At 39.4% G+C, this 25,245-nt stretch overlaps 3 protein-coding genes and 1 long non-coding RNA gene across 7 annotated transcripts; 3 read left to right on the top strand and 1 right to left on the bottom strand.

Moving 5' to 3' along the window:
• The first annotated feature begins 508 nt into the window (after positions 1-508).
• On the top strand, positions 509-16,378 carry LOC122642892 (serine/threonine-protein kinase Nek2-like). Of its 2 annotated transcripts, none has more exons than XM_043836508.1 (15): positions 509-570; positions 1,863-1,981; positions 2,143-2,209; positions 5,868-5,933; positions 12,134-12,180; positions 12,291-12,336; positions 12,468-12,548; positions 12,660-12,702; positions 12,783-12,832; positions 12,919-13,000; positions 13,090-13,139; positions 13,433-13,506; positions 13,849-13,900; positions 14,488-14,952; positions 15,618-16,378. In XM_043836508.1, exons 2-15 carry the CDS (start codon positions 1,896-1,898, stop codon positions 16,284-16,286), a joined length of 1,878 nt encoding a protein of 625 aa, XP_043692443.1. In that variant the 5' UTR covers positions 509-570; positions 1,863-1,895; the 3' UTR covers positions 16,287-16,378. The 2 variants fall into 2 exon arrangements, with proteins under 2 accessions (XP_043692443.1, XP_043692444.1); XM_043836509.1 differs by having other exon boundaries at positions 538-556.
• Positions 16,379-16,957: 579 nt separating this feature from the next.
• Positions 16,958-21,942, top strand: LOC122643038. The gene is made up of 2 exons (XM_043836667.1): positions 16,958-17,288; positions 20,842-21,942. The coding sequence occupies exons 1-2, from the start codon at positions 17,016-17,018 to the stop codon at positions 21,940-21,942; spliced, it is 1,374 nt and encodes a 457-aa protein (XP_043692602.1). The 5' UTR covers positions 16,958-17,015.
• LOC122643037 (protein IQ-DOMAIN 19-like) lies at positions 21,912-24,660 on the bottom strand. 3 transcript variants are annotated; one of them, XM_043836664.1, is made up of 4 exons: positions 24,064-24,660; positions 23,697-23,933; positions 22,705-23,379; positions 21,912-22,515 (listed from the first exon to the last, which is right to left on the bottom strand). In XM_043836664.1, exons 1-4 carry the CDS (start codon positions 24,490-24,492, stop codon positions 22,495-22,497), a joined length of 1,362 nt encoding a protein of 453 aa, XP_043692599.1. In that variant the 5' UTR covers positions 24,493-24,660; the 3' UTR covers positions 21,912-22,494. The 3 variants fall into 3 exon arrangements, with proteins under 3 accessions (XP_043692599.1, XP_043692598.1, XP_043692600.1); XM_043836663.1 differs by having other exon boundaries at positions 21,912-23,379; XM_043836665.1 differs by lacking the exon at positions 23,697-23,933 and having other exon boundaries at positions 21,912-23,379; positions 24,064-24,659.
• Positions 24,553-24,954, top strand: LOC122643039. The gene is made up of 2 exons (XR_006330152.1): positions 24,553-24,584; positions 24,684-24,954. It is a non-coding gene; the product is annotated as an uncharacterized LOC122643039 (long non-coding RNA).
• Positions 24,955-25,245: the final 291 nt, after the last annotated feature.

Raw genomic sequence — 25,245 nt, 5'->3', positions numbered from 1 at the left:
GTAGCCGAGTGGCTTTACAACTACATTTATAATGCATAGCAGGTTTTATCACTACACTTACGAACAGTTGCTGATACCACATTTTACCAAATTGTCCTCACCGTCTTCTCGCGGATCTCAGTCCATGATCCGATATCAAAGAAACCCCAGTCAAATTGCATGGAAAAATTCATCGGGTGAAAACATTGTCGACCCGAACCGTACTGGATTGTGCATGGGCATTTACGGTCACTCAGAAAGCAAACAGAATAGGACGGATAAAAGAGCTCGTGATGGAGAGCAGTTGGAGACAGAGATGGTGGGGCCTAGTGTTTCTTTTTTTTTTTTTTGTTTGTCGCTCTAAGTTAAAACCTTAGACAGAGGCACGAAACTTGAGGAAAGCTGCCAATTTACTCACTACTTGTGTCTGTTTCACTGTCACTCTTCTTCTATTCTACTCGTCTTTAGCTTCATTTTTTTACAAAAAGAGAATCCCCAGAAAAGAAAAACGAGTTCAAAATAACTACAGATTTGACCTTCGAAGGCTCGAGGCTCCAAGCTCCAAGCTCCAAGCTCCATTCTCCAGGCTCCTTCTCTAGTTTGTTTATACGGTTTGAACTTGAACTTGAACTTTGAATCCCTCTTGTTTTCTTCCTCATCCATTCTGAATATGCGAAGACAGCTTCTACGGTGGTTCGATTTCACCATTTCTCTGAAAATGTAGAGTTTCGATTATTCTGTCCTACTCTGTTTCGACAGAGAGCTAGAGATCTCGTTTCTCTACCTTTAATTTTTCTTGTTTCCATGGTAAAGTTTGAACTGTCATTATTTCTTTGGATTTTTGGACGTACATTACCTTTGGAAGGTATTTTCTTCTTCTATAGTTCAAGTTAGTGTCACTCTTTCAGTTTCATGGGTTTTCGCTTCAGTTCATGCATTTTCCCTCTTTTTTGTTGGATCTTTTCTTATTTTCAAAGGTAATGCCGTACTCTTAATCTGTAACCTTTCTTTTCCCTTTATTTTTTTGATTTCTGAAGATGTCCTGTGTGCTTGAAGAGAACTTCCCGATTTCTGGATGTTTTACTCCTTGAATTTAGTACTATCTTGCATACCGTTTACTTTGAAGCTTCGAATGAACGTTTTAATCCTCGAATGTCCTTTCGTAGTTCTTTTATTTCCCCCCCCCCCTGAGGTTTCCTGGTGTTTTTGAAATTTGAGGGTTTCTTAGTTTCGTGAATGTGCTAGTACTGTTGTGCATTCATTCCTTAGAACCAATTGATGCGTGGTTACGTTTCTAATATTTTTTTTATTACATATATGTTCCGTTTTTTTGCATTTTTTTTGGGTGTAGAACGAGTGTATACCATTGAGCAGACAAATTTGTTGTAGGTTAATAATTTTTCGCTTGCATTGTACAGGTCTATGGTGTTGCATACTTGCATTTACGGATTTTGATGATATCCGTAGAATTTAAGGATACAGGAGACAATTTGTCGTTCTCTTGTTGCGAATTGTGCTGTTTTTATTTGGGTTTGGGGGGGGTGGGGGGGAACCTTTCTTTCGGTTCCAGTATTTTGCAGTTGCATCTTTCCTGCTTTTATGTTCTCCACTTACTTGAGGGCTTTTCAAGTTATCTGTATGAAAGGGCCAGGTGTTTGCATTGTTGCATTTATGGCTTTTGGAGATATCTCTATGATGGGAGAGTTTAATTGTTTTCTCATTGCAAAATGTAGCGCTATTTGTGGATTTTCTTGCCATTTGAGTATTTCCAGGTTTATCTTTCTGGCTTTTGCACTCCTACTAGTTTATGATGTACCTTGTGTACTTTTGTGCTTGATTCGAACTTTGTCATTCAAATATGTTACGCTAGGTATGTAAATCTTTGAGTATGCCAGAGAAGAAGTGATTGATCAAAGATGGAGCAGTACGAAGTACTAGAGCAGATTGGCAAAGGGGCTTTTGGTTCTGCTCTACTTGTGAGGCATAAAGTTGAAAAGAAAAAGTGAGGATGCAATGCAAAGTATTCATTTCATTCTCCTTAAAGTTATGAACAATATTAAACTGTATAACTTGAAACTGGTAACTAGTGGAAAATTTTTACCATACTGTATTACCGAATGATTTGTTGTTTGGCTTTTCTTTTCTCTTTTCACCCCCCTCCAGATATGTCCTGAAGAAGATTCGGCTTGCTCGCCAGACTGACAGGTCCCGTAGATCTGCACACCAGGAGGTTGGTTTACTGTACTTAGTCCCATTGTCTGTACTTGCACTTTTTTTCTTTTGTACAAAGCTAATTAAAAACAATTCTTGTGGTCATTGTGACCATCCATCCTTTAGAGAAAATTCTGAACTCTTCTTGATTTTGAGTAATAGTTCTAGGCTTCTAGTGAATGAATTTTGGTTCTGACAAGAGCTAAAACTGTTATTCGTAATGTATTACTACTTCATGTTAGAAACAAAGCAAAGTAGAGGTTCAAGGGTTGGAGGATGCGAAATACCAAAACGCCTCCTCGCATGTGCCAATTAATCAACAGAGAAAGGTTAGACTTACATTGAGATTCACAAAGGTAAATCCTACAATGAAATGCAACACTTGAATCCTTCACCGCCAAATCGAAGAAGCTCCTTCAATGGTGAAACCCTAATGACTTTTTCTTCCTCTCTTTGCAACTTTTACTAAAAGGTCGTACCTAGTGCACAAGGTTCCCGCGTTTAGCAGGGTCTGGGGAGGGTCTAATGTACACAGCCTTAACTCTGTTTTCAGAGAGGCTGTTTCCAGGACTTGAACCCGTGACCAAGCGTTCAGCAAGTAAGCACTTGACCAACGCGCCAAGAACGACCTTCTCTCTACAACTTTTACTCTATTCTGAATTCTCAATTCGCAAGATTGATTAGGGTTTCTCGAAACCATTGTATTTATAGTTGAGCGTATTTAAATCTAATGGTTGTGATCGAGCCAAGTGGTGTGATCCAAAAGGGAGATGTCACAACTTGTCCATTATCATACTTAAGGACAATCCATGTGAGATGTAATCATTTAACCCCAGGTGATAGAAACTTTCATTACGTTTTGGTCCCTCCACTTATCAACATCACATAATAGACATATAGGTATGGAATCGAACACCGCCAAAAACCCTAATCCTTTGAACGACCAATATTAGAGTCTTAGCCAGAGATTGAACATAAAACTATTTTCTAAAACACTTTTAAAATATATAATTATATTTATAATAATATTTAAAATCACTTTGTAAACAATTTACAAAATAGCCACCAATATCGGTGTTTTCGTCTAATCACAGTCAGACAAATCTCTTAAGATGTTCTCCCTTTCAGGAAGTGGATACCTGTTGAGCATCTCTTCCATCTACAACCGAACACTGTACGCCGAGTACACCGATATGTGGCTATTGTAGGCATCAACCTTTGGTACACCAGAGACGTACAATGTGCAATTGCAATGGTAAGGATCTCCTATGAATAGGATAAAACAACTATTAGAGATTCTTGTTGCTCAAACAATCGACGGTATTCCATATAAGAATCTCAAATGATGATCTCGTTTAACACATACCATGTGAATGCTCACACTTATATTTTGCAATCACATTGCGAGAATATACAATGTGGCAACTGTAAGAACAGAATGCCTAATTCTGTCCCTAGTTGGGAACACTTTAAGGTCATACCTAGGGCAACCCTTGGACTTAAAATATCATCACAAATTAATAATAGCTATCATCATTGAAATGGATTTGGTGGACACACACAGATATATATATATATATATATATCAATATATATCCAACATCAAGAATCTTCTAGAACCACTCCATCCAGTATATTAGTGTAACATTTGACTACTTGAGTTATCTACAAGATAAACTATAAACTGTAAAATTATCAGGTTGGCTAAGGATTGCTGCATTTGACAACACTTTCATAAGGATTGACTTTGAAACTGTGGATGGTGGATATTATCTAGTACATAAAGGTATGCAGGGCAATCTAATTCTAGGGTTCAAATGATGAAGCCATGTGCCCACATCACTTGAGCAGCAAACAACCCAGATTGATCTTTCATCCAAGAATATCGGAAAAAATCGGTAAATCTTGTAATTTTGAAGACAACAAATGTTTTTCTCCTTCTAGCCTGTGAAGGTTCCGTTCTCCATGTTGAATAGGAACATTAAGGGTACCAACTTATTGTTAGGCACTGGATACGGACGGAGGGATCGTCCTATTGGTTGAGGTGGCCATTCAAAACTTTTCATAACTTTAAGAGAAGGGAAAGAGGTTACCTGCAGCCTCACATGCACAAGGCCTCCATGTGATTTTAGCCCTTTCGCAAGGAGTCCTTCCCACGCACGCAGCAAGGCGTTCCCGACAATGTTCACTTCCTAAAACTCACAAGGGTTTTCTCAAAACCCTAGCCTCAACACCACTCACAAAGCTAAGATGGAGAGAGATTAAATAAAAATCTCAATCTTCCAATACTTGCCTAAAACCGATTTTGGCAACTTATGATTTAGCACTTTCTAAATCTCCCACAAAATCATATCCTCCTTTTATCAAATACAGTTATGGAATGATTTAATAACGATTGGATTCTCAATCTAATAAAGTGTAGAGAAAAGATTCCTTTTCTCAAAATCTCCTTTAATCCTAATATGAGATCTCATCTCACATGTGGATCCTCATCCAACTGCGAGAAACAAAGAGTCTATAACTAATAATAAAGGTGCAACATGAATAGGTTGAACTAATAGGAAAGGGGTAGGATCCCATTGGGATATCACCCAGCATGCCACGTTTCAATCCAACACTGTATTCCCAATACAGTATTTATTTACACATATACTGCCAAGTAGGTGTAACCAATTATATCCAATTTATTATGCATTGGTCCATCACTGAACTACATCACATAGTACACTATAGGACATGTGTAAAATTATTGTCAAGGCCCTAGTGAATTAGGAAATGCCATTATAGAGATTCCGTCATTCTGATTGGACGAAGAAAACATTTCCATAAATTTTTGTGAATATAAAGATTAATAAATTATATTAATTTTCAAAACATTTTATCGAAATTCTCCGGATCTGGATTTATGTCCAATCTACTACAAACATTCTCTCGGCAATGGATTCCATGTGGGGCATCACTTTCTAATACAGCTAAACACTATGAATCTAGTACACATCGATATATAGTCAGGGAGACATCAACCGTTGGTCACCAAAATTCACAATGTGTGACTGTACCAATAAGGACCCTTCAGGTCAAGGGACCGATCGTACACTACAGGCAAGAATTTCATTCCAATTAAACTTACAGTAACCTACATGAGAAATTCTCAAATGATCCAGTTCAATGTACATAGAATATGTACACTCACACTTGTGCCTAGAATCATCATTCCTAGGTACACACAGTGTGACGACCATATAAATGGGGTGCCCAATCCCCTCCTTAGTCATGAACAGTTTAGGTCATAAACCCCGACGACTGCCTGGGCTCGATAATAAATCACACTAATTAATTAAGCACATGGACCAACCCCACTGGTAAATAATCGGGTTTGATGGACACACTTAAATAACGCAGATGGACCAACCCCACTGGTAAAGAAAGCCCAGAAAGCCACAAAACACAATGAAAAAATGCAAGAAGGCAAACTTGAGTAAGAAATTCACCTCTGAAATCTTACAGATACAGCACCCAAGATCTCCTTCTTGTTTACAACTTGGATTTTTCTTTCTTGCACATGATATGAGATGATTATATGATACTTTGGATGGCTGAAGAATGTGGTGTTTGTTTGGTGCATCTAGCAATTTATCTAGGCTTTTTAGATTGTGACTGGTTTCCTGGTCATGCAGATGGAACTTATTTCCAAAGTACGAAACCCTTTTATTGTTGAATACAAAGATTCTTGGGTAGAGAAGGTCAGTGTATTCTTCTGTAAAACTTTCTTTCAATATATTGAATTAAACTTTCTTTCTATGCTAGTGTCTGTTACCAAATATCTGTTGTGTTCTGATCTCTGAAGTCTGAAATGGGGTAAATATTTACTCTCTCTTGCTTGCTCTTCAATGATAGTGTTTTTCTTGGTCTTTTCTTCCTCATGTCTTGAGGGGTCTTTGCTTCCCTTTGAATAGATACTTCTCAGAACTTTGTCAGATTTTGAAATTCATGAGGTCTTTTGTGTATGTTTCTGTTTCTTAGCTTGGAATACTGAATTTATCTCATCTTCTCTTTTATATTGTGTACGAGATTTTGTTGGAGATGTTTGACTGCCACTAGTAGGCATGTGTTTGAACTTGGTCCATGTTGTAGCATTTTTGTCTTATCAAGGTTAAAACAAGGTTAAAACAATTAAATGATTGTCTTCTGAAAACAGATTATGTGCTGGTGGCTAGTCGACAATATACTTTCTGCAAATATTTGTAACTGTTGGGTTTTAGTCACGGATCTTGATAATCTTATCTGGTCGAGTCCTAGGCATTCAAATTTCATAAATCTTATTCTGAAGTTCTGTTTTCTTGTTATCTTTCACAACTTTTTAAAGTTGCCGGAGAAAGGATGGTTTGCCATGTGCAATATTTAGTCATGCTTGCAAAAAGAGTTTGGACCAAACTGTTATAGTATTAGTGCCTTTTGTGCCTGTGAACTCTTTACATATAGAAGCCCAGAAGACAATTAGTTACTTGGCCCTTGAAGCTGATTCTCAATGACAATCTGTTTGGAACTGAAGTCGAGGTAGCCTTTATGATTGGAGAAGCACCCTTCAAAAAAATCAGAAGCAATAGACAGCAGCAACCCCAAGATCAATAGGTGTCAGGGTTTTGGAAAAAAACCCTTTGATGGTGGAATCGATCTCAAGGAGGTCTTAAAAAATTGTGAGATAAGAACTGAACCAAAAGGGGCAATCCTGCTGCAGTACGTGGCCTTCAAAGGGAGGAATTGATTCCTTGTAAGTGTAATAGAAGCAATCCAAAGAAAAATTGAAGATCCAAATATCACAGGCAGGTGTGGCTGGTTCCTATCGAGCAGAATTGTGTATCATTGTAATGAGGTGATGGAGGCAGCAACTGGATCTAATGTTCACCTCATCAGTGCTGCCCTATGTGAGAATGGAGAACAAGGAAGAAGAGAGAGAAGAGAGGAGAAGATCGAGAGAGAGAGAGAGAGAGAGAGAGAAGAGAAAAAGCTGAAATTAGAAGGGAGGTGGTCCCTAATTCGAAATCTGCTCTGATACCATGTAGACAAATTCAGAATTAGAGTAAGGCTTGGATGATTAATTATCATCCCAAGCAGTTCTATTTATAACATTGAAATCATATGACAAAAATACAACTAAGCAATGTGGGACTAAAACCCACATACAAGAAACATAATAGAAGAAGAAAAAGTCAAGAAGAAAAAGTCCAGAATACCCCCACGGTATTCTGGCCCATACAATCCAACACTCAATAATCAATTGCGACACATGATCCTCTCCAAATCAGCTCGATTGCAATACTAGTTTGGACATGGTTAGTGGAAGCATGATGAGGGGTTTGTGTCAGGACTCCACCCATGTGCAAGTGACACTAGATCCAAATAATGACGGAACTATCTCTTTTGAATGTTTGGAAGGTAATTTGGAAGGTAACTTGGAGAAACATGGAACTATTGAGACAGGGCATCAAGGTAATTCTTTAGTGCCAAACCAAAGAGAGGGAGGGAGTTCGAATGTGCATAATTCCCACTTTCAAGATGGGGCTATCGTGTTAAATATGCCTAATGAAGTGGAATCAGTTCAAATATCGGATTCTTGTTGATCGGGTTATGGCCAATCTGATTAAGAGGAAGTGCAAGACGGGTGGACTCAGGTGGTGGGCCGAAAAAATCGTGATGGTCGTAGGAATGGTCTTCGAGGTGTTCGTGTGGGTCCCCATTTGGCAACTCCAGTTATTGCCAGAACTCGAAGTCAAAGGAATGCAACTCTTGGTGTTAAGGCGGTGGACGCAGCGGTAGAAAAACATTAGGTTGAAAAGGAGTTAGGAGTGGGGTTACAAAAAATTCCGTCTCCCTTTTCGCCAGAGGAGGTGGCTCTTTTGGCCCGTGTGGCTCTTATTCGGCCCGGTTTATATGCTGAGATCCCCCGACGATCGAATAGGATAAGGCCCCCCTCGGTGCGCCTCACAGATCCCCCGTAGCCTTATTTTATTACTTTTCTTAGGTGAGCGAGTGGCTTGTTGCCCTCGCCAATATGTTTTGGGACTAAGTCCCCTTTTTAGATTTAGCTTTCTTTGCCTTTGGTCTGTTTTTAGGCTTGTTTGCCTCCTCTTAATCTTCAATAAATTTTTATTTCAAAAAAAAAATAAAAAATTGCGACACATGAAGGCAGCAACAGTAGAATGTCCTTTTGGTCCTCAAACTCCGCCCTTGTCTGTTTCAACCTATCATTACTTAATATTTGTGACATTATTGACAAGATATGGTGATCTCTCGATATTCAAGGCTAAACTTCATCCTCAAAAGGCAATGAATAAGATGGGGAGAGATAATTTTTTGGAAGATTTATAATTATGCCAACTCCAAATATAATACTCACAACACATTTTCGTTGTTCGAAACTCATAAGATCCTAACGCTTGATTTGAATATTTATTCAAGAAAAGATTGGTATCAGAACCATGGGGAAGTGTAGCGATGATGACCCAAAGTTTTAGAAGATTAGTCCAAATCTGAAACTTGTTATTCTATTAGAGGTGCTGCGTAGGTCAGCCAAGGAAAATCTGATGGTCAGCCCGAGAGAGAGAAATGGGTGGTTCCGGAGCAACTAATAGCTATTGAACTAAGACGGAATGTAAGTCAAATGGCAAGCTTGTTAAGGTTCAGGTCCCTAAGACCTTAAGATGGAACATTAGTAAAGAATGAAGAGATTAATACAGCGAACATAGAACAAAACCTTCACAAGTAGAGTATCCCAAAGGTCCTGTCTGTCAAGTATACAAAATAGGTACCTTCAAATTTGCTTCAGATTACTAAATCAAAACAGTTGAATAAACTACTCCCATCTTGAATGAATACGATACTCTCCTCTACTCACCAAGCTGTGCTTCCCACAACCCACAATTAAATGTCCTGATTAGAGAGTTTCAAATGGGTTATGAACTCCTTAAACAAGATTTTATTCTAAGTAACATGAACTTAAAACTTAAAAGACAAATTTCTTTACATAGTACAAGAAGAAGGTTGAGTGTGACAAAATCAAAGAAGCCTGGTTTAAAGTTGTAATGTTTGAACAAAATATCAAATATTTTTTTTTGGTTAGAAAAGCCAAAGTAAATACATTAACTACCCAAAATAAGATTTGTCATACCTCAACAAATACAGTTGTAGAATCAAACCATCCTCCCTTAGAAGAAATCAAACTACAGATTAGGGAATTAGAAGTCATAGTTTCTTCCTTCAAAGTACTCATGGACAGCAAATCCAAGGCCAAAGCCAAAGACATTAAGGGTAATATGGACTTGGGATTTCGGATCTTGTAACTAGACCTTGTAATCTTGTTGATGGCCTATTTGGGGCAAAGGAGCAAGAAGCTCGTCTGGGTTTAAAATCTTTACACCTTGAACATGTAGTCCTAAAGGAAAGTAAGTCTCTACACAATCACTGGTCTTTCTATGATTTGTTCAGGACTTGTGTTTTCTTGCTTTTTGGGGAGGAAATTCCATTTCAATGGTCCATGATTCAGGGAGCTGGACATCTTCCCACTTTATGGTCTTTGGAATGTGGGTATTTGCTTTTTGGAAATTTACTTGGTAAGATTATTCTCCTTTTGGACTCTCTAAGAGAGCTAGAGGCTCTACTGCTGTGGTTATGACTTTGTAATGGACTCTACAGATGATGACTAGGGGGGAATGGAGCCAGGCAACAAGTTGTAGCCACAAGTTGAGATGTTTAACGTTATAACTTTGAGGATTTCAGAATCAAATAGAGAAACAGAGACGTTTGGAAAACTACTGAAATGGACAGGACCATCACACAGACTTGATTCAATTTGTCCTAGAGGCAAAGCATTGAAATTTGTATGCTACTATCTCTGAGGCACATCAGGATATTTGTGCTCAAGCCACGTCTAATAAGAGGCTTAACAGTAATTTGTACCATTCCTACGTGCAGATAGAAATACTTCTTATGATGTTTGTCTGAAGTTCTTTTTTCAAGAAGGTAAATGGTATCATGTTCATTTGAGATGGGAATAGTTTGTTCAACTATTTTGATTTAGTAATCTGAAGCAAATTTAAGGGCACCTATTTTGTATACTTTACTGACTGGGAACTTTGGGATAGTCCAATTGTGAAGGTTTTGTTCTATGTTTGTTATATTATTTCTTCATTATTTACTAGAGTTCTATCTTGGGGTCTTAGGGACCTGGAGTTAAACAAATTGGCCATTAGACTTACAGTTTTTTTGTTCTTAGTCCGCTTTTTAGTCTATTAGTTATTAGTTGCTAGGACCACCCATTTCTCTCTCTCGGGCTGACCAACACAGCACTCCTAATAAACTAACAAGTTTCAGATTTGGACTAGTCTCTTAAAACTTTGGGTCATTATGGCTACACTGTGAATTCACCTAGAGGGGGGGGGTGAATAGGTGAAGGTAGTGGAATATAAAAACTTGTGCGGAAATAAAAAAGTTATCAATAAGAGATAATTAAAATTGCAAAGATAACACAACAATTTATAGTGGTTCGGCCAAAACTTGCCTACGTCCATTCCTCTCACCTTAGAGAGAATTTTACTATATCAAATCTTGAATAAGAGCAAGAGGATTCGTACAACTCTTGAGAAACGAGCAAGAGGACTCAACAATAACTAATCTTGAGTTAATGAGCAAGAGAACTCAAACTTTGAAGCTTTAATGCAAATATGAATGAAGGGAGCTAAGTGAGTTTGAATGCCTTGGATTGGTGTTTGAATTCTCACTTAAGAGTGACTTGTTCTTGGAGGCTCTTGATTGTGATTAGTAGTGGTGTTTAGAGCCTTAAACAAGTGGGTATTTATAGGCTAGATGGCTTAAATTAATTAGGAATCTAGATTAGGATCAGATTTCAAAAGCCATATATAATCCGGTATCCTGGATGTCAATCCGGTATGCCGGATCACCTAACTTCCTTATAAAACAGAGGAATAACGGTTAAAAAGTTAAACAACGATTTAAGGATCCGGTATGTTGGATACTCATCCGGTATGCCAGTTCATGATCCGGTATGCTGGATTACAATCCGGCGTGGGCTGGAAGGCTACTGCAGGCAATTTCCTGAGATTGCAATATTGATCCGGTATGCCGTTTCATGATCCGGTATGCCGGTTCACCTGATCCGGTATGCCTTTTCCTGATCCGGTATACCTTTTCACCAAATTTGTTAAGTCCTTTATTGGACTTACTTGGGAGATTCCAAATGGGTTTAGTCACATGGATTGGGGTTAATTTAAACCTCCTAAAGTCCATCTAAATGAATGCATGCATGTGTGCATTACATCAATTGTGACTTTAATTATGATACAACATGATATAAGAATAAACAAGTTCTTTGAGGTCTTGTATCTCAATGAGTTGCTTGAATAGAAGTCTTGAAAGTAGTCCTTCACTTCACAACATTCTTTGAAATCTTTGTCTTGGTGCATCAAGCTTTTACATGCTCCCCCTTACTTGATGCTCATCTCTTATGAAGTCTCTCTATACAATATAACACAGGTTAGTACAACTAACTTATTTGTTATCATCAAAACCATAATGGGTGATGTGTGGAATTTATCCCAACGTACACGTCCCCATGGCTCTGATACCATGTAGCACCCAGGATGAGATACAATAGAAACAGTTAGATGTTGAATTCATTAATTCGCATTTCTCTTTTCACCTAGTACACAATTTCTTCGATGGATCCAGATAGTTTTATGCGAAACCTATGTTGCACGTATTACCCCACCCTAACAAAATATAAATATTTTTACCACCCCCCCCCCCCCCCAAAAAAAAAATTGCAAATTGGTTTTTCATAAATCTGTATTTCACTTGTTATTGATTTTGAAACTTATGATGGATGAGGGCTAATATTGGTTGGGACAATGTTGATCACTTGCTACAGGGTTGTTACGTTTGCATTATCATAGGTTACTGTGAGGGAGGAGACATGTAAGTAATTTTTTTGCAGTCACTTATTTCTGAACTGTCGATCCACCAGCATGAAAATAGATCTTTGTGTTATTTTTATACCTGTCCTTAAGTTACTACATGTCTTACAGGGCAGAAGCTATAAAGAAAGCCAATGGTGTTCATTTCCCTGAAAAGGTTGTAAATGTTGCCAATAATGTGTAAACTGTTCTTCTGTGCTTCTTTGTTGCGTTTCAGTTTGTAGTCTTGATGCAACTGTTGCTCTAGAAGCTTCCTGTTTCATACTTAAATATTTTAACGGTATACAGAAACTTAGCAAGTGGCTGGTTCAGCTCTTGATGGCACTTGATTACTTGCACACGAATCATATTCTTCACCGTGATGTGAAGGTCAGTGCTGCCTTACTTTGTATAGGAATATTGGATGATGGTTTCTGTTAGGTTTTCCCCACGTGGAATCTCTTAAGCTGTTGTACTGATAGTGTTGAAATGTCGATTCAGTGCTCAAATATATTCTTAACGAAAAGTCAAGGCATACGGCTAGGTATGTTACGGTCATGTAATCTTTCACTATTTATTCCTGAATAGCATACAAGCTTGCTGAGCCACCATCTTTGATTACAGGTGATTTTGGACTAGCTAAAATTTTGACATCAGATGACCTTGCATCCTCTGTGAGTGACATGAATGAATTGGTTTCTCTTCCAGGTTTTACTTTTTTAGTTGACTGTCTAATTGCTAGGGCTTTCTCATTATGTAGGTCGTGGGGACTCCCAGTTACATGTGTCCAGAGCTTCTGGCTGATATACCTTATGGTTCTAAGTCGGACATTTGGTCTTTAGGTGATCTGTCTTTTTGAAAATTTTGGCTGTATTAACTTACCAACTGTTTAGATGGATATTTTAATATACTTAATATTTTATGTATCCAGGATGCTGCATATACGAAATGACCGCTCACAAGCCTGCGTTCAAAGCCTTTGTAAGTTGCAGAGACCTTTATGTTTTCTTCCACTGACTAGTGGATTTCTGTGGATCTTGTATTTGATCCTTATTCTTTACATGGTTTATTAACACCTATTTTCTGATATGGTGGTAATTTACTGTGTCATTTGTACTTGCCAAGTTGTCTTCTCAATAAATTACCCTTTTGAAAAATAAAAATTTCATGACAGAATTTCAGTTCATCGAAAGGGGGAAAAAGGGGCAGAGATTTTGGATGTATTCCAAGCTACTTATGTACTTGTGCAATTAATTCTTGTGCTTTCTGAGCAGGATATGCAAGCGCTCATAAACAAGATAAATAAGTCCATAGTGGCTCCACTTCCAACCATGTATTCTGCTGCGTTGTGAGTACTCATCCTTGCTTGACATTTGTCCGACTCTGCTGTTGGCTTTGAATATACTAGTTATACTAGGGTAATTACTATATTAAGCTATTCTCATACTTTACACCATGTTTTTGTGGTGTTCACCAATCTTGCGACATTTATAAAATTTTGGAAACTGCCTTGTTGAGAAGACGTTTCCTGAGATTGCTGTATGACCACAGTAGATGGTATTAGATCCAGGATGAAGTATAGATATTTCTATTTATGATATTTGAGTATTTGGTTGTAAGAGTTATTGTGATGACAAGGTCTTGCTTTGATTACTAATGAGGACTTCTTATTTTATCATTTCCATGTCAGACGGGGGCTCATTAAAAGCATGCTGCGGAAAAATCCAGAACTCAGGCCAAGTGTATGTACTGTAACCTTCACGTACATTAATACACTCAGTGCATGTATAATTAATAGCTAGATATTAAACTATCCGTGTCATTGTAAAAGTGTATAACTGTATATTTGTGGAGGGCTTTCAACCACCAATTCTGTAGTGCTTCAAATGTGATGCATAGAAGCAGATATTAACCTCATCAGGTGGTTTCTGCCACCAGTTGTATTCTTCCTGGAGTATATTTCATGTTCTTTTGCATGCTTAACTCACTAATCTTTAAGTTTACCAAATTAGTTATGAGCATTCATTGGATCAAGCATCATTAGGTTTCTTGGGCCAGGAGAGCAGAGAAAGTGAATCCTGGCCACCTGCATTAGTGTCGTCCATTCAGCTTCCCTGCTTTTGGCAGAAGACTGATTAAGTCGAGTTATGCTGATATTGTGCTCAGGCACATGTTTTTTAGGCCCTGTACCTTTTAGGCACATCTAAGTATGACTATTCTGACCCTGTACGTATAAACATGGCTTAGCTTTTAGGTTTCCATTCTCTTATATTTCAGTTTTTGTAGTTGTTCGTTTGTTTCAACTTTGAGATCTTCTTCATTGTCTCAGGCTGCTGAGCTGCTCAGGCATCCACAACTTCAGCCTTATGTTCTGAAGATCCATCTAAAATCTAATAGTCCTAGATGCAATACATTACCTGTCCACTGGACTGAATCCAATAATGTGAAGAAAACTAGATTTTCTGAGCCAGTAGATGATCATCTTGTCAAGGATAGGGATAAGAGAGATTCATTCAACAATGAAAGGATCTTGAATCCAAAAGTTCATGGAGCTGAGCGAGATTCTCTTTGTTCTACTGAAGGAATACAGGAGTTCCCAAATTACCTGAATCAAAAGCTAGCAGAATTATCAGTTGGAAGCACACACAAAGAGATTGCTGTTTACAAGACAAAAACTTCCAAGACATCAAATGTGGTGAAAACCCCAAGATTGACTCCAGCTAAGGCTTCTGCAACACCAAAGAGACAGACAGAGACACCAAAGACAACCCAAATTCGTCCCAGTCGTGAATCGGTGAGCTCTTCATGAAGTGATTATTTAGACTCATGTTGCTTAGTTTGTAGAAGTTCCAAATGTTATGGAAATTACCTTCAATGCACCATGTTTTTCCAAATTGACATAATTAAACTTGATTGGAGAACATAAAACAAGGGACTAAGAAGCCCATATCGCCAGTGCAGATTCCTGCGCATGCCCCCTCACATCCCACCCATAGACCCCACACTCTATCTCTCTTCATTAAATACCCCCTACTGGATGAAAATTACCCACCCCCTTATTGGTGGGAAATTGAACTCTGGTATCGTAGCGATCCCTCTCCCATAAAACAAACCGAGACCCTCTTTATTGTTCAGTAGCCACAGAATACTTCTATGGCTGTTGTTGAATTGTACATTTGGTAGTAGACACGGAAGTTGTAAGTACATAATGACAATGAAATCATATGCTAGTACCATTATTATCCATCATAATTTTTGTGGGGGTGGTGATAAAGGGGTTTTTGGAAGGAAATCCAATACTTAAAGCATCCGCCGAAAAGCTTATGCAGCTCATGTCACTGGATTGGCATGACAAAGAATTGGGTTGCCCTTTTGCAATATATATCCTTGCCTTTTTAAGTGAAGTTAATTTGTTTCTTACTTCAATTCTTGATTGTTCCCTATTCTCTCTACATGCAGCTTCCTGCATCAAGCACTCCAGCAAATAAATCTGTTCATCCAACACGGAGAGCCTCACTGCCATTGCCTGCTAGAGCTTCACCTCTTGAATCCCTTCGTGGATCCAATGCTATTCTCCTTAGGCAAATGAAGTCTCCAGATATCTCTGTAAATGCTCCACGGATTGACAAGATTGCTGAGTTTCCCTTGGCCTCCTCTGAGGATCCCTTTTATCCCGTCTGCAGAACTTCGTCGGTGTCTGCACAAGGTTCCATCTCACCATATTGCGGTGACCGCTCCATTACCAAGGACAAGTGTACAGTCCAAATTCATGACAGAACCTTTGCAAGGCGAAGCTTCAGTGATGCGTGGAACGGAATTCGATACAATACGTATCTGTTAGGTGGGGAAGATGGAAGTGATTGCTCAGACAGGAACCCTACCGCCGGGGCATCAAGCCGGACATCATCTGAGTATCAGCAGCGTCGGTTTGACACCTCGTCATACCAGCAACGAGCTGAGGCATTGGAAGGCCTGCTTGAATTCAGTGCACGGTTATTGCAGCAAGAGAGGTTTGATGAGCTTGGAGTTTTATTGAAGCCATTTGGACCTGGGAAGGTTTCTCCTAGGGAGACTGCAATCTGGTTAACCAAGAGCTTTAAGGAGACTACTGTAAGACAGGAAGATTAAGAAATTTATGAGGTTGAATGGAAAATGAATTTAATTATGTGCTTCAAATTTGGGAATCAGTTCATGAAGCAAATTGATTCTATTTTCCTGTCGTCTCAAGCTTGAGTTTATTTGGCCCAAACAGTGTAAACGATCAGTCTAAAGAAGGTATTGATATATAGGCCAGATCAAAAGCCAGCGAGGGAGGAAGGCCACTCCTTGATGGCTTGATCTCATCTAACTTAACCTAACGAGAAAAGCTATCAAACTGTGAGCACAAAAGTCACATCTGCTGGCCATCCAATGGGGCTCAACATTCTGGTCTCTGCCAATAAGCAAAATTTCCGTTTTGTTTTTCAAAATCTCGGCCATATCCACATGACACAATAAAGTGGACCATCAACGGAACCCTTCCTATGTGGTTCGTACAAAAAAACATTTGTGTATTTTGTATATACTAGAAAAAGAACGCTGCCGGACCATGTGCAGTCTGTGCCAGACACAGCCCTACTGAAATGACCACTCGCCCCTTATAAAATGTAAAAATCCCCTTAGTGGATGCCTTTTCATGTATTTCCGTTGGTCCCTGTGCTTGTGCAGGCTTCACGACCAGGCAGCGACTTCTATCCCACAGTTTTTCTATCGAAACAAAGTGGGGCAAACCAAACTGATCAAAATTTCGAAACCCTCGAATTCCCAGTCTTTTCAGTCTCTCTTCGGATGCTGCGATAGAATTATCGAAAGAGAGCAATGGAAGCTGATGCAGAAATTCTGGAACCATTCCATCTCCATTTCTCTGATCTCATGCAATTGTCTTCCTCCTCCTCTTCTTCTTTTTCTTCGACTGAGCTTGAAAGGCTCGATTCTATCTCAAGGACTATAATGGAAACCCTAGGACCTAACGGTCCCGGTCTTCTGGCCATTACTGGAGTCCTTAAATCTTCTCAGCTCCGTCAATCTCTCCTTCCGCTCTCCCGAAAGCTTGCGCTACTCAGTAACGATGATCGTCACCGGATTCTCAAGGTAATTCTCTCCTATTTCTGTGGTCTACTCTTCTAAATTTTACCAACATTATTGATTACTGGTTACCTGTCTGAACGACTGAACCTCTTTCCCATTCGAATTTATCAGATGTTCCCTAATTAGATCAGAACTTGAAGTAAAATTAGATTTAACTTAGAATTTTAGTCGTCCTTTCTGACCAGGGAGTATGAACTGATTCTCCACGTAGATTAACAGTTTCTGTTACTTTGAGGACGAAGAGGACATAGCTGACGTTACTTTGAGGCACTTGCATTTTGTCTTTATGGATTTGGCTTTAGTGCAAACATTCCGTACCATTATCAGTCGTTTTCTATATGCGTGCCTCCACCTCAGCTGGTTCCAGAAACAAGAAAAGTGATAAGATTTGATGGTTTTCAATTTCATGACATTGCAGGTTTTGCATAGTTCATTAGTGATGCTCTACACTTCAACCATTTTCTGTTGGGGTTATACTTGGTCTGCATTCTGGAAAGAAAAAGAAAAAGAAAAAAATTGATGGGAGTTGGTTATTTTCATGGCATTGCAGGGTTTACATAATTCGCTAGTGATACTCAAGACCTCAACCATATTCTATCTGATTACACTTGGTTTGTATCCGACATTTACTGTACATAACATTTTTCACATTTGATAGTGCATCACTAAGTTAAAATGGATGCAATTAGGGTGTTTGGAAGGGGAGGTATCAGTTGGTGTTCTATTATTTGTAGAAGAGGAAAAGGGTTTTTGTTGAAAGGAGGTTTGGGGGGAACTCAGCGTTTAGTAATGCACATGAAAATGTTCTTTCTCATCCATGAAAGGGTAACCACTAAAGCCATTTACTTTGACAGCAAAACAACACACATCCAAATTCATATATTGATGACATTATTCAACCCGTCTCCAGTGGGTCTCAGTTTTATTTGTTTTATTAGGGTTGCAGTCCCATAACTGACACCCGAATTTTCCTTTCACCAAAAATTGGATCGTCACTGTTTCACCGGCTATTATAAGAGGTAACTTTCCCATAGATGCTGCAAACCCGTTGGAAAAATCCATCTCTTATTGTTTGAAGCTTCAATAAATTCCATGTGACCTAATTATTCGTCTGTTCTTGTCATTGTCTGATCTTCTAGCTTTTCTTTGAATTACTGGTCAGTCTAGCTATGACATTATGGTTGCCCCTGTTGTCGTGCGATCATATCCCTCTTTCACTTATTAAGCAGCAGTTAGCATCCCCTGTTTGTCCTCTGCTGGGATGGTCTTGAAGAATTCTCTTTATTGTCGATTCCATCATTGCAAACCACCTCACTAACTCTTGTTGCTACAGTCTTTTGTTTGTAAATATATCAGGTTTATCGTACCTCTTTTTGGCATCTGTAAACTGAATCATGGTGTGGAATCCATACTGAATCATAGTTTGGATCTGAGTTGTCTGGTATACTGTACAGAACACCCTTACCTGTTCTAGACAGAGATGGTAAAACAAAAAAGAGCAAAAACTTGTCCAAATACAGCATTACAAGGAAAGAAATATCTGATTTGTTTAAAAAACTTAAAGGTCTGGGGTATGGGATTCCTTTTATTGTGTTTCAGCTTTGTCATTATCACTGGGGTACGTTTCTTTCTAGGGCTATGGACTTTGGAGGATGGTTTGTTAAAGGGATTATGAACAGGGTGTAAAGGCCTGATAGTCACCCTCTCACATTTGACTGATGATTCATTAATCTTCTGTAAAATTCAGTGAACCGATAGCTTACCAAGGGGACGAAGAAGAAGAAGAATTCATTAATCTTCTGTGAAATTCAGTGAACCGATAGCTTACCAAGGGGACAAAGAAGTCTTGAGGCAGATTCAAGACTGTTTGTCTCAAGACTCTGTATCAACTTCAATAAAGGTAAGGGAAATTCTAATTTGGTGGAGTCTGGGGTATGTCTCAGTTACATAATTGGATCTTTTAGTTCTTATCTTGGCTTACCATGAAAAGAAAATTAGTAGGACAAATCAATTTCAGTACCAATAGCGGAGCATTTTGAAAAGCGCCTACCGTCCAGCTGGTTGGAGGGAAAACTTCCTGTTAAAGTGGAGAAATCAACTCTTAAGGCCATATTGGTGAATATTGACACTTATTGTCTTGCTCCTCCTTGTTTGTCCCAGTGCTGTTGGCTAGCTACACTCAGAAGATTCAGTGTGATTTCTTATGGAAAGTATGGGAAGAGGCATCTAAGTTCCATCATGTAGCCTGGAATTTGTTGTGCAAACCGAGAAGGTTGGATGGTTGGCCTCATCTCTACTGTGCTTATGGATAGTTTACTATTCTGTAAATGGCTATGCCTATTTGGTCCCAGGGTATTGGCTTGCAATCAGATATTAGTACTGCTAAGTACTAAATATATGCTGAGAATACTGCAGGGACTACTGGTGTGATGACTTAAAACAAGTAGCTCATGCATTGTGATTATTCTTCTGTTTCTGGATCAGTTTTAGATTGTTTTAAGTTTTGTCTCTTGGGTGGTTGCATAAGGTCAGTGTTAAGGCATTTTTGACTTTTCAAACTAGCTTCTATTTTTTATTGAGAGAAATAACGCTGCCAGGCTGCATAGTGTATGCTAGCACCTCCCTGTGTCTATCTCTCTCCTTAAAAAGGGCATACCCAGTGCACGAGGCTCCCGCCACTGCGGGGTCTGGGGAGGGTTATAATGTATGCAGCCTTTCCCCTGCTTTCGCAAAGAGGCTGTTTCCAGATTTGAACCCATGACCACTTGGTCACAATGGAGCAACCTTTACCGTTGCACCAAGGCACACCCTCGTCTATCTCTCTCCTTCCTCCTATGAAATGAAATATCTGCCATTCTGCCCCCCTACTGTGGGAGGAGAGAGATAGACACAAGAGGCATTAACGTATGCTATGCAGCCAGACAGCATTGTTTCTTCCTTTTGAATTATAGTTAGGTTGGGAACAGTAAGCATGGACATCCAGATCCTTTTATACATATGTGTGCATTCTTTTTTGATAAGTTCATGAAATATATGAATTCTCCAGTTTGAGAATCAAAGTATGATTGCTTATTTGAATTTCAAACTTAGATCCGAGATTGGAAATCTTGAACCTTTGAATTCTGCTACATTTGGTAACCTGCTTGAAAACTTGTTGTCTTCTTACATCTTCATCCTCTTCTTTCCTACACTTCACCCAATAAACTCTAATTAGAGATTTCTCCCTAGAGCGAGCTTTACTTAAACTTTTACAACAATTACTATTATCATTCGTTTATCTACTTCACATCGTAAAGCATTCATCCCAATATTTTCTGACTTTTGAGTTCCTATTATGTACCAGGTTTATATTTCTAGATGGACATTGAATTGCTTTTGACTGTTTGTTGAATTTGTAGGTTATTTGAAGTGGTTACTGGACTAATTTTCATTCTGGGAAAATATTTTTTGTCATGAAATCCCCCTCCTTTTAATCTTAGAACATAGGTACTTTTTGCACATTTTGATCTAAACAGGTTTCTGTAATACTCTTTGCTGTTTACTCATGAAATTCCAGGACCATGGCTTAGGAAGCGATGTTCCTCTGAAGAATCTGGACAGAAGCGTCTCATCTTTTGCATTAAAACTGAAATATGTACAGAATCCGAATCTAGAACTCTCTTCTGGTGGATCAAACTTTGGGGATGAAGGCAGTTGCATCATAAAGGAAAAGAACCCAGACCTGGCTTCGTTGGATAATGAATTTAAGAATCTTGGAAGCAGTTTTAAGGAGCTTGGATTATGCATGATGGAACTTGGGCTCTGCTTAGCACGGGTATGTGATAAGGCCCTTGGTGGTAAAGAGCTAGAGCAGAGTATACTGGAGTCTTGCATTGCAAAAGGGCGTCTTATACACTATCATTCCATTCTGGAAAATCTTATTCTTAAAGAAGTGAGTAGAGCAAAAGGATCTAGAAAGGGGCCAGCTAAATATCAGTTGCAACTTAACTGTGGAGCCAGAAAAGCAGATTACTGCTTTAGGGAAGCGCCAAACCCAACAGACAGCCTGACCTCTAAAGGAAATGAAAGATCCTGCAGAGCTTCTCTTTCCAACTTGTGGCAACAGTGGCATTATGACTATGGCATTTTTACTGTTTTGACATCTCCAATGTTTATCTCTCAATGCCATTCTCCTGTAGTCGAGCAAGTGTGTCCTTCCCCAAGTGGGCACACGTATTTGCAAATATTTGATCCCAACAAGAATAATATCCTTATGGTAAAATCGCCTCCTGAAAATTTCATTGTTCAGGTTGGCGAATCAGCTGATATCTTATCAAAAGGGAAGCTGCATTCCACCCTTCACTCTGTTTGCAGGCCAATAGATCAAGATAATTTAAGCAGGGAAACTTTTGTTGTTTTTATGCAACCAGCATGGAGCAAAACTTTCTCAATCTCTGGATACCCTACAGAAAACTTAAGATCAACTGGGCATCATTCTGGTTCTTGTGTTGAGGAAGTCCAAGTTGCTGAGCAGGAAACGCAGAAACTATATCAACAGATTCATGAAGTAATTCCACCGCTATCGAAACGCTTTAAGGATGGGATGACATTTGCAGAATTCTCACGTGAAACTACCAAACAGTACTATGGTGTCAAGGGTCTGCAGTCCAATACATAGAGAGGTCCTTTCATTGCTATAGGTACAGACCTAATCTCTGGTATAACATCACTGTGGAGGTATAATTCTCCAAAAGTCATATTCTTCAGTATGTTTATTTTGGCAAGATACAAATCATTTTAGATTTGTATCTTTAACAAGTACCACCCATACATGCTTAATGTGTTCGGTTGTCAGCTGCCTTAACCTTCTCTACCCTGAAAATCTGTAAAGCTGAGCAACCAAAAAATTGTCCAAACACCTATAGCACAATCAGGACTTTATAAGGGGTTCTTGAAGTCAAGATTCTCCTGTAGAGACACTTGAAACCATGAATTGAATAGAATCAGTATTTTGAGCAGATTCTGCTTCAAATACTTCGTAATCTGAAGTCTATTGGTGAAGTTTGCATCACCGTCTGTGTCTACACTGTTTCTCTACTTTCATGGGTCGCAGATTCTTGTCATTGAGGTGGTGAGAGATGAGCCGTCGGTATCTATTTCCTTCAGGCTGGAGTCACGAAAGCAGAGAAATAACAGAATCATACTTTGGAGTGAAATAGAAGAAAAACTGTCAGAACATGCTCCCTTGGTGCTGCACTCAGAAAAGACAGGAAATAACTGAAAATTAGAGTTTGCTGAAAGCAGCCAATAGCTGAAAGGCAATGCAGCAGTTAACTGCAACCCATATTGTATCTTAAAATTGCATTTCAGGAAGGTAAGTGGCCACCTTCTTAATCATAGTCAAGTTGTTTATATACGGATTAGAACATAAGAGACCGACCTCAAATGCAGCGAGAGATCTGCAGTAACTGGTATTTGTCAGCACTGTACTGGTCGAACCACACTCACTATCCTGGAGTGACACACTGGATCTATCAAGCTTGATTGACAATGGATATTGGTAGGATCCCACATGTGAAGATGAACACTGCATTCGCACTCCTCGAGGAATATTACTTCCTTCCACTGTTGACCTCCGACTGCTAGTTTGTCTCTCAAATGATTCAGATCGTTGCTTCGGTGTGCTGTGTGAACGCACTTTGGCCCTGGATGATTGTGTGTTGCCCATGTAATGTGGATAGAATGGGTAATCAATGGATGTGGAGTCTGCATACTCATTTCGGGGAAAAGCAACAATAGGAGTTCTTGTTGGGTCCAGCTTGGACATGGCTGAGTAGTACTGTGGACTACCCTGGGCAGTAGTGAAGGAATACTCCTCAAAATGGCCACTGCAGGCTCTTGAGCTCATCTCAGTCAATGCTGATGGAGCAGATGAAATATGGAGATGATCCTCCTTAGAGTTCGCACTATTACTTGGATAATATGCAGAGAATCTTGGATCTACTCGTGCTTGTGGGTGGTTTGAGTAGCTTTTCCTGCTGTTTGAACTTTCCCTTGGCTGTCCAAGATCTATCTCTACCATCTTAATATTCTCTTCCAGGTCTGTATCTATCTCCTACAAGTATACATACCCGATGAGTTTTTTAAAAAAGAAAAAGAAAAAGATGAATTAACATTTGCATCCTGTCTCGTATAAAACAAAGCGAACAAAATTTTCTGGCACAGAACGAAGTTGTGAATTTCAACCATTTCCCTTTTCCAATCATAAAGGGGATGAGAACGTCTTAGAAATGAAAAATGGTTTCTAATATCACTCTTCTTGTAAAAGATAGCTCCTTATTTCTGAATCTCATGATTTCATGGATGCAGGCTGGTTGGATTTATTGGCAGAGGTAGATTATGAATTGTTGGAAGTTGTAGCAGTACACTTACCCCACATGCTTGTGTAAGCCGGATGTCTTGTGAAGACTTTCTGTGAATTGATTGCCTCTGGTTAATGGGTTGTGCTTCCCCGGCCACTCGGAATCGCTGGGCCTGAGCTCTTTCTTGAACAGTAACCAATGCCTGCATGCACTGGAGGATAGCAGTGGCCTGTTTCCTCACCAGTTGACCCCTCACCAGCGCCTGCAACTTAACTAATCCTTTCAATGCGCATAATGCTCTCTTTGCCTGTCAATAACACACAGAATCAGTCACTTCTTCCTTCTCGTTCTTTCCTTCCACAATCTTATCTGGTATTATACCTCTTATTCCCAAAATGATAAAACAGAGCATAATAGAGGAAAATGATTTTGCCTACCAGGTGACAACGGAAGGCCGCTTGAATCTTGATGACAGCGGCCTCTTCAACCTCAATGGATCTGGGCAGGGCAGTGGCTTTGGTTAGGTGGATCACGGTTGCATCAGCCTGTGCTGCTGCCACAGCCATGGCATGCTTCTTCTGCTTATTGTCAGCTTCCATCAGTGCATCGGTTTGCACAGGAGATGCACTGGTGGAAACCGTGTCCATGGAATTCAAATCCTTGGTGGTTGTACCTGTGGCTGACGATCTCCTGAAACTCCATCTTCGTTTCTCCTTGAAATTAGCCGGTGGAATTATAATGGGTGTTGTTGGATTCTCAGTTGGAATGGAGGTGGGCTGACTGTTACTGTTCTTCCCCTTTTCTTTCTGTTTGTCTTTCTTCCCGCTGGTCAAGAAGCTTCTGATCCATTTGCTAGTCATCCCCATCTCTGTGAAACTCTCTAAGATGCCATTGCAATGCAGAAACCGAGAGAAGGGAGAGAGATCGAAGCAAGATCTGATAAATAGATCTCTATTGGGTGAGTAGTATTTGTGTTTTCAAGGCTGATTTTGTTCCCAGGGAGACTCTTGTTTCGCTCTTTTTGACTGGGCTCTCCTCTTCGTTAACTTAATTCAAGGTTTTCCTTTTCTTGCACTTTAGTTTACATGTGTCAAGGCCTGCTGAAGTGAAGAAACGGAGAAGAAATTTTAGTGGCAAAAAGATTCCACATTATTCCATTTCTGGAGTAGCAACTAGCAAGAGAGGTGGAGGGTTTTTCTGTAAATCTGCTGTGTCGGTTAGTGGGGTTGGACTTTGGAGGGTTTCAGAGTGACCCATGTGAAAAAAGGATCTTTCTTGACACAAGACTCCGTCGTGTAATAGACTCGTGTCATGGGGTAGTGGTGGGTGTAGAGAAGATGATCAATGAATGAGTACGAGGGACCATATGATCTATCCAACTTTAGGGCTCATGCCATGTTAGCTAGCTTTGTTCTTTATTATCTACTTTATCTACATAAGCTCCTGTGGAACCCATGTTTACATGAATGGTGGGGCCCACACTGTGATTTGGTGAGCCCACATGGTTTGGCCCTCTTTAAGTTTAAGCCACTCTCTCTCAAAAGATCCTAAGAACCATAGATAGCAAGGATCCTCCATGAAGTGGGATGGGTGGGCCATTTTTGTCCTCGATTAAGTAA

This window comes from Telopea speciosissima, chromosome 10, assembly GCF_018873765.1.
Source record: "Telopea speciosissima isolate NSW1024214 ecotype Mountain lineage chromosome 10, Tspe_v1, whole genome shotgun sequence".
Taxonomy (NCBI): domain Eukaryota; kingdom Viridiplantae; phylum Streptophyta; class Magnoliopsida; order Proteales; family Proteaceae; genus Telopea; species Telopea speciosissima.
Note: the sequence above shows the minus strand (reverse complement) of the source record. Positions and strands in the feature narration are given on the sequence as shown.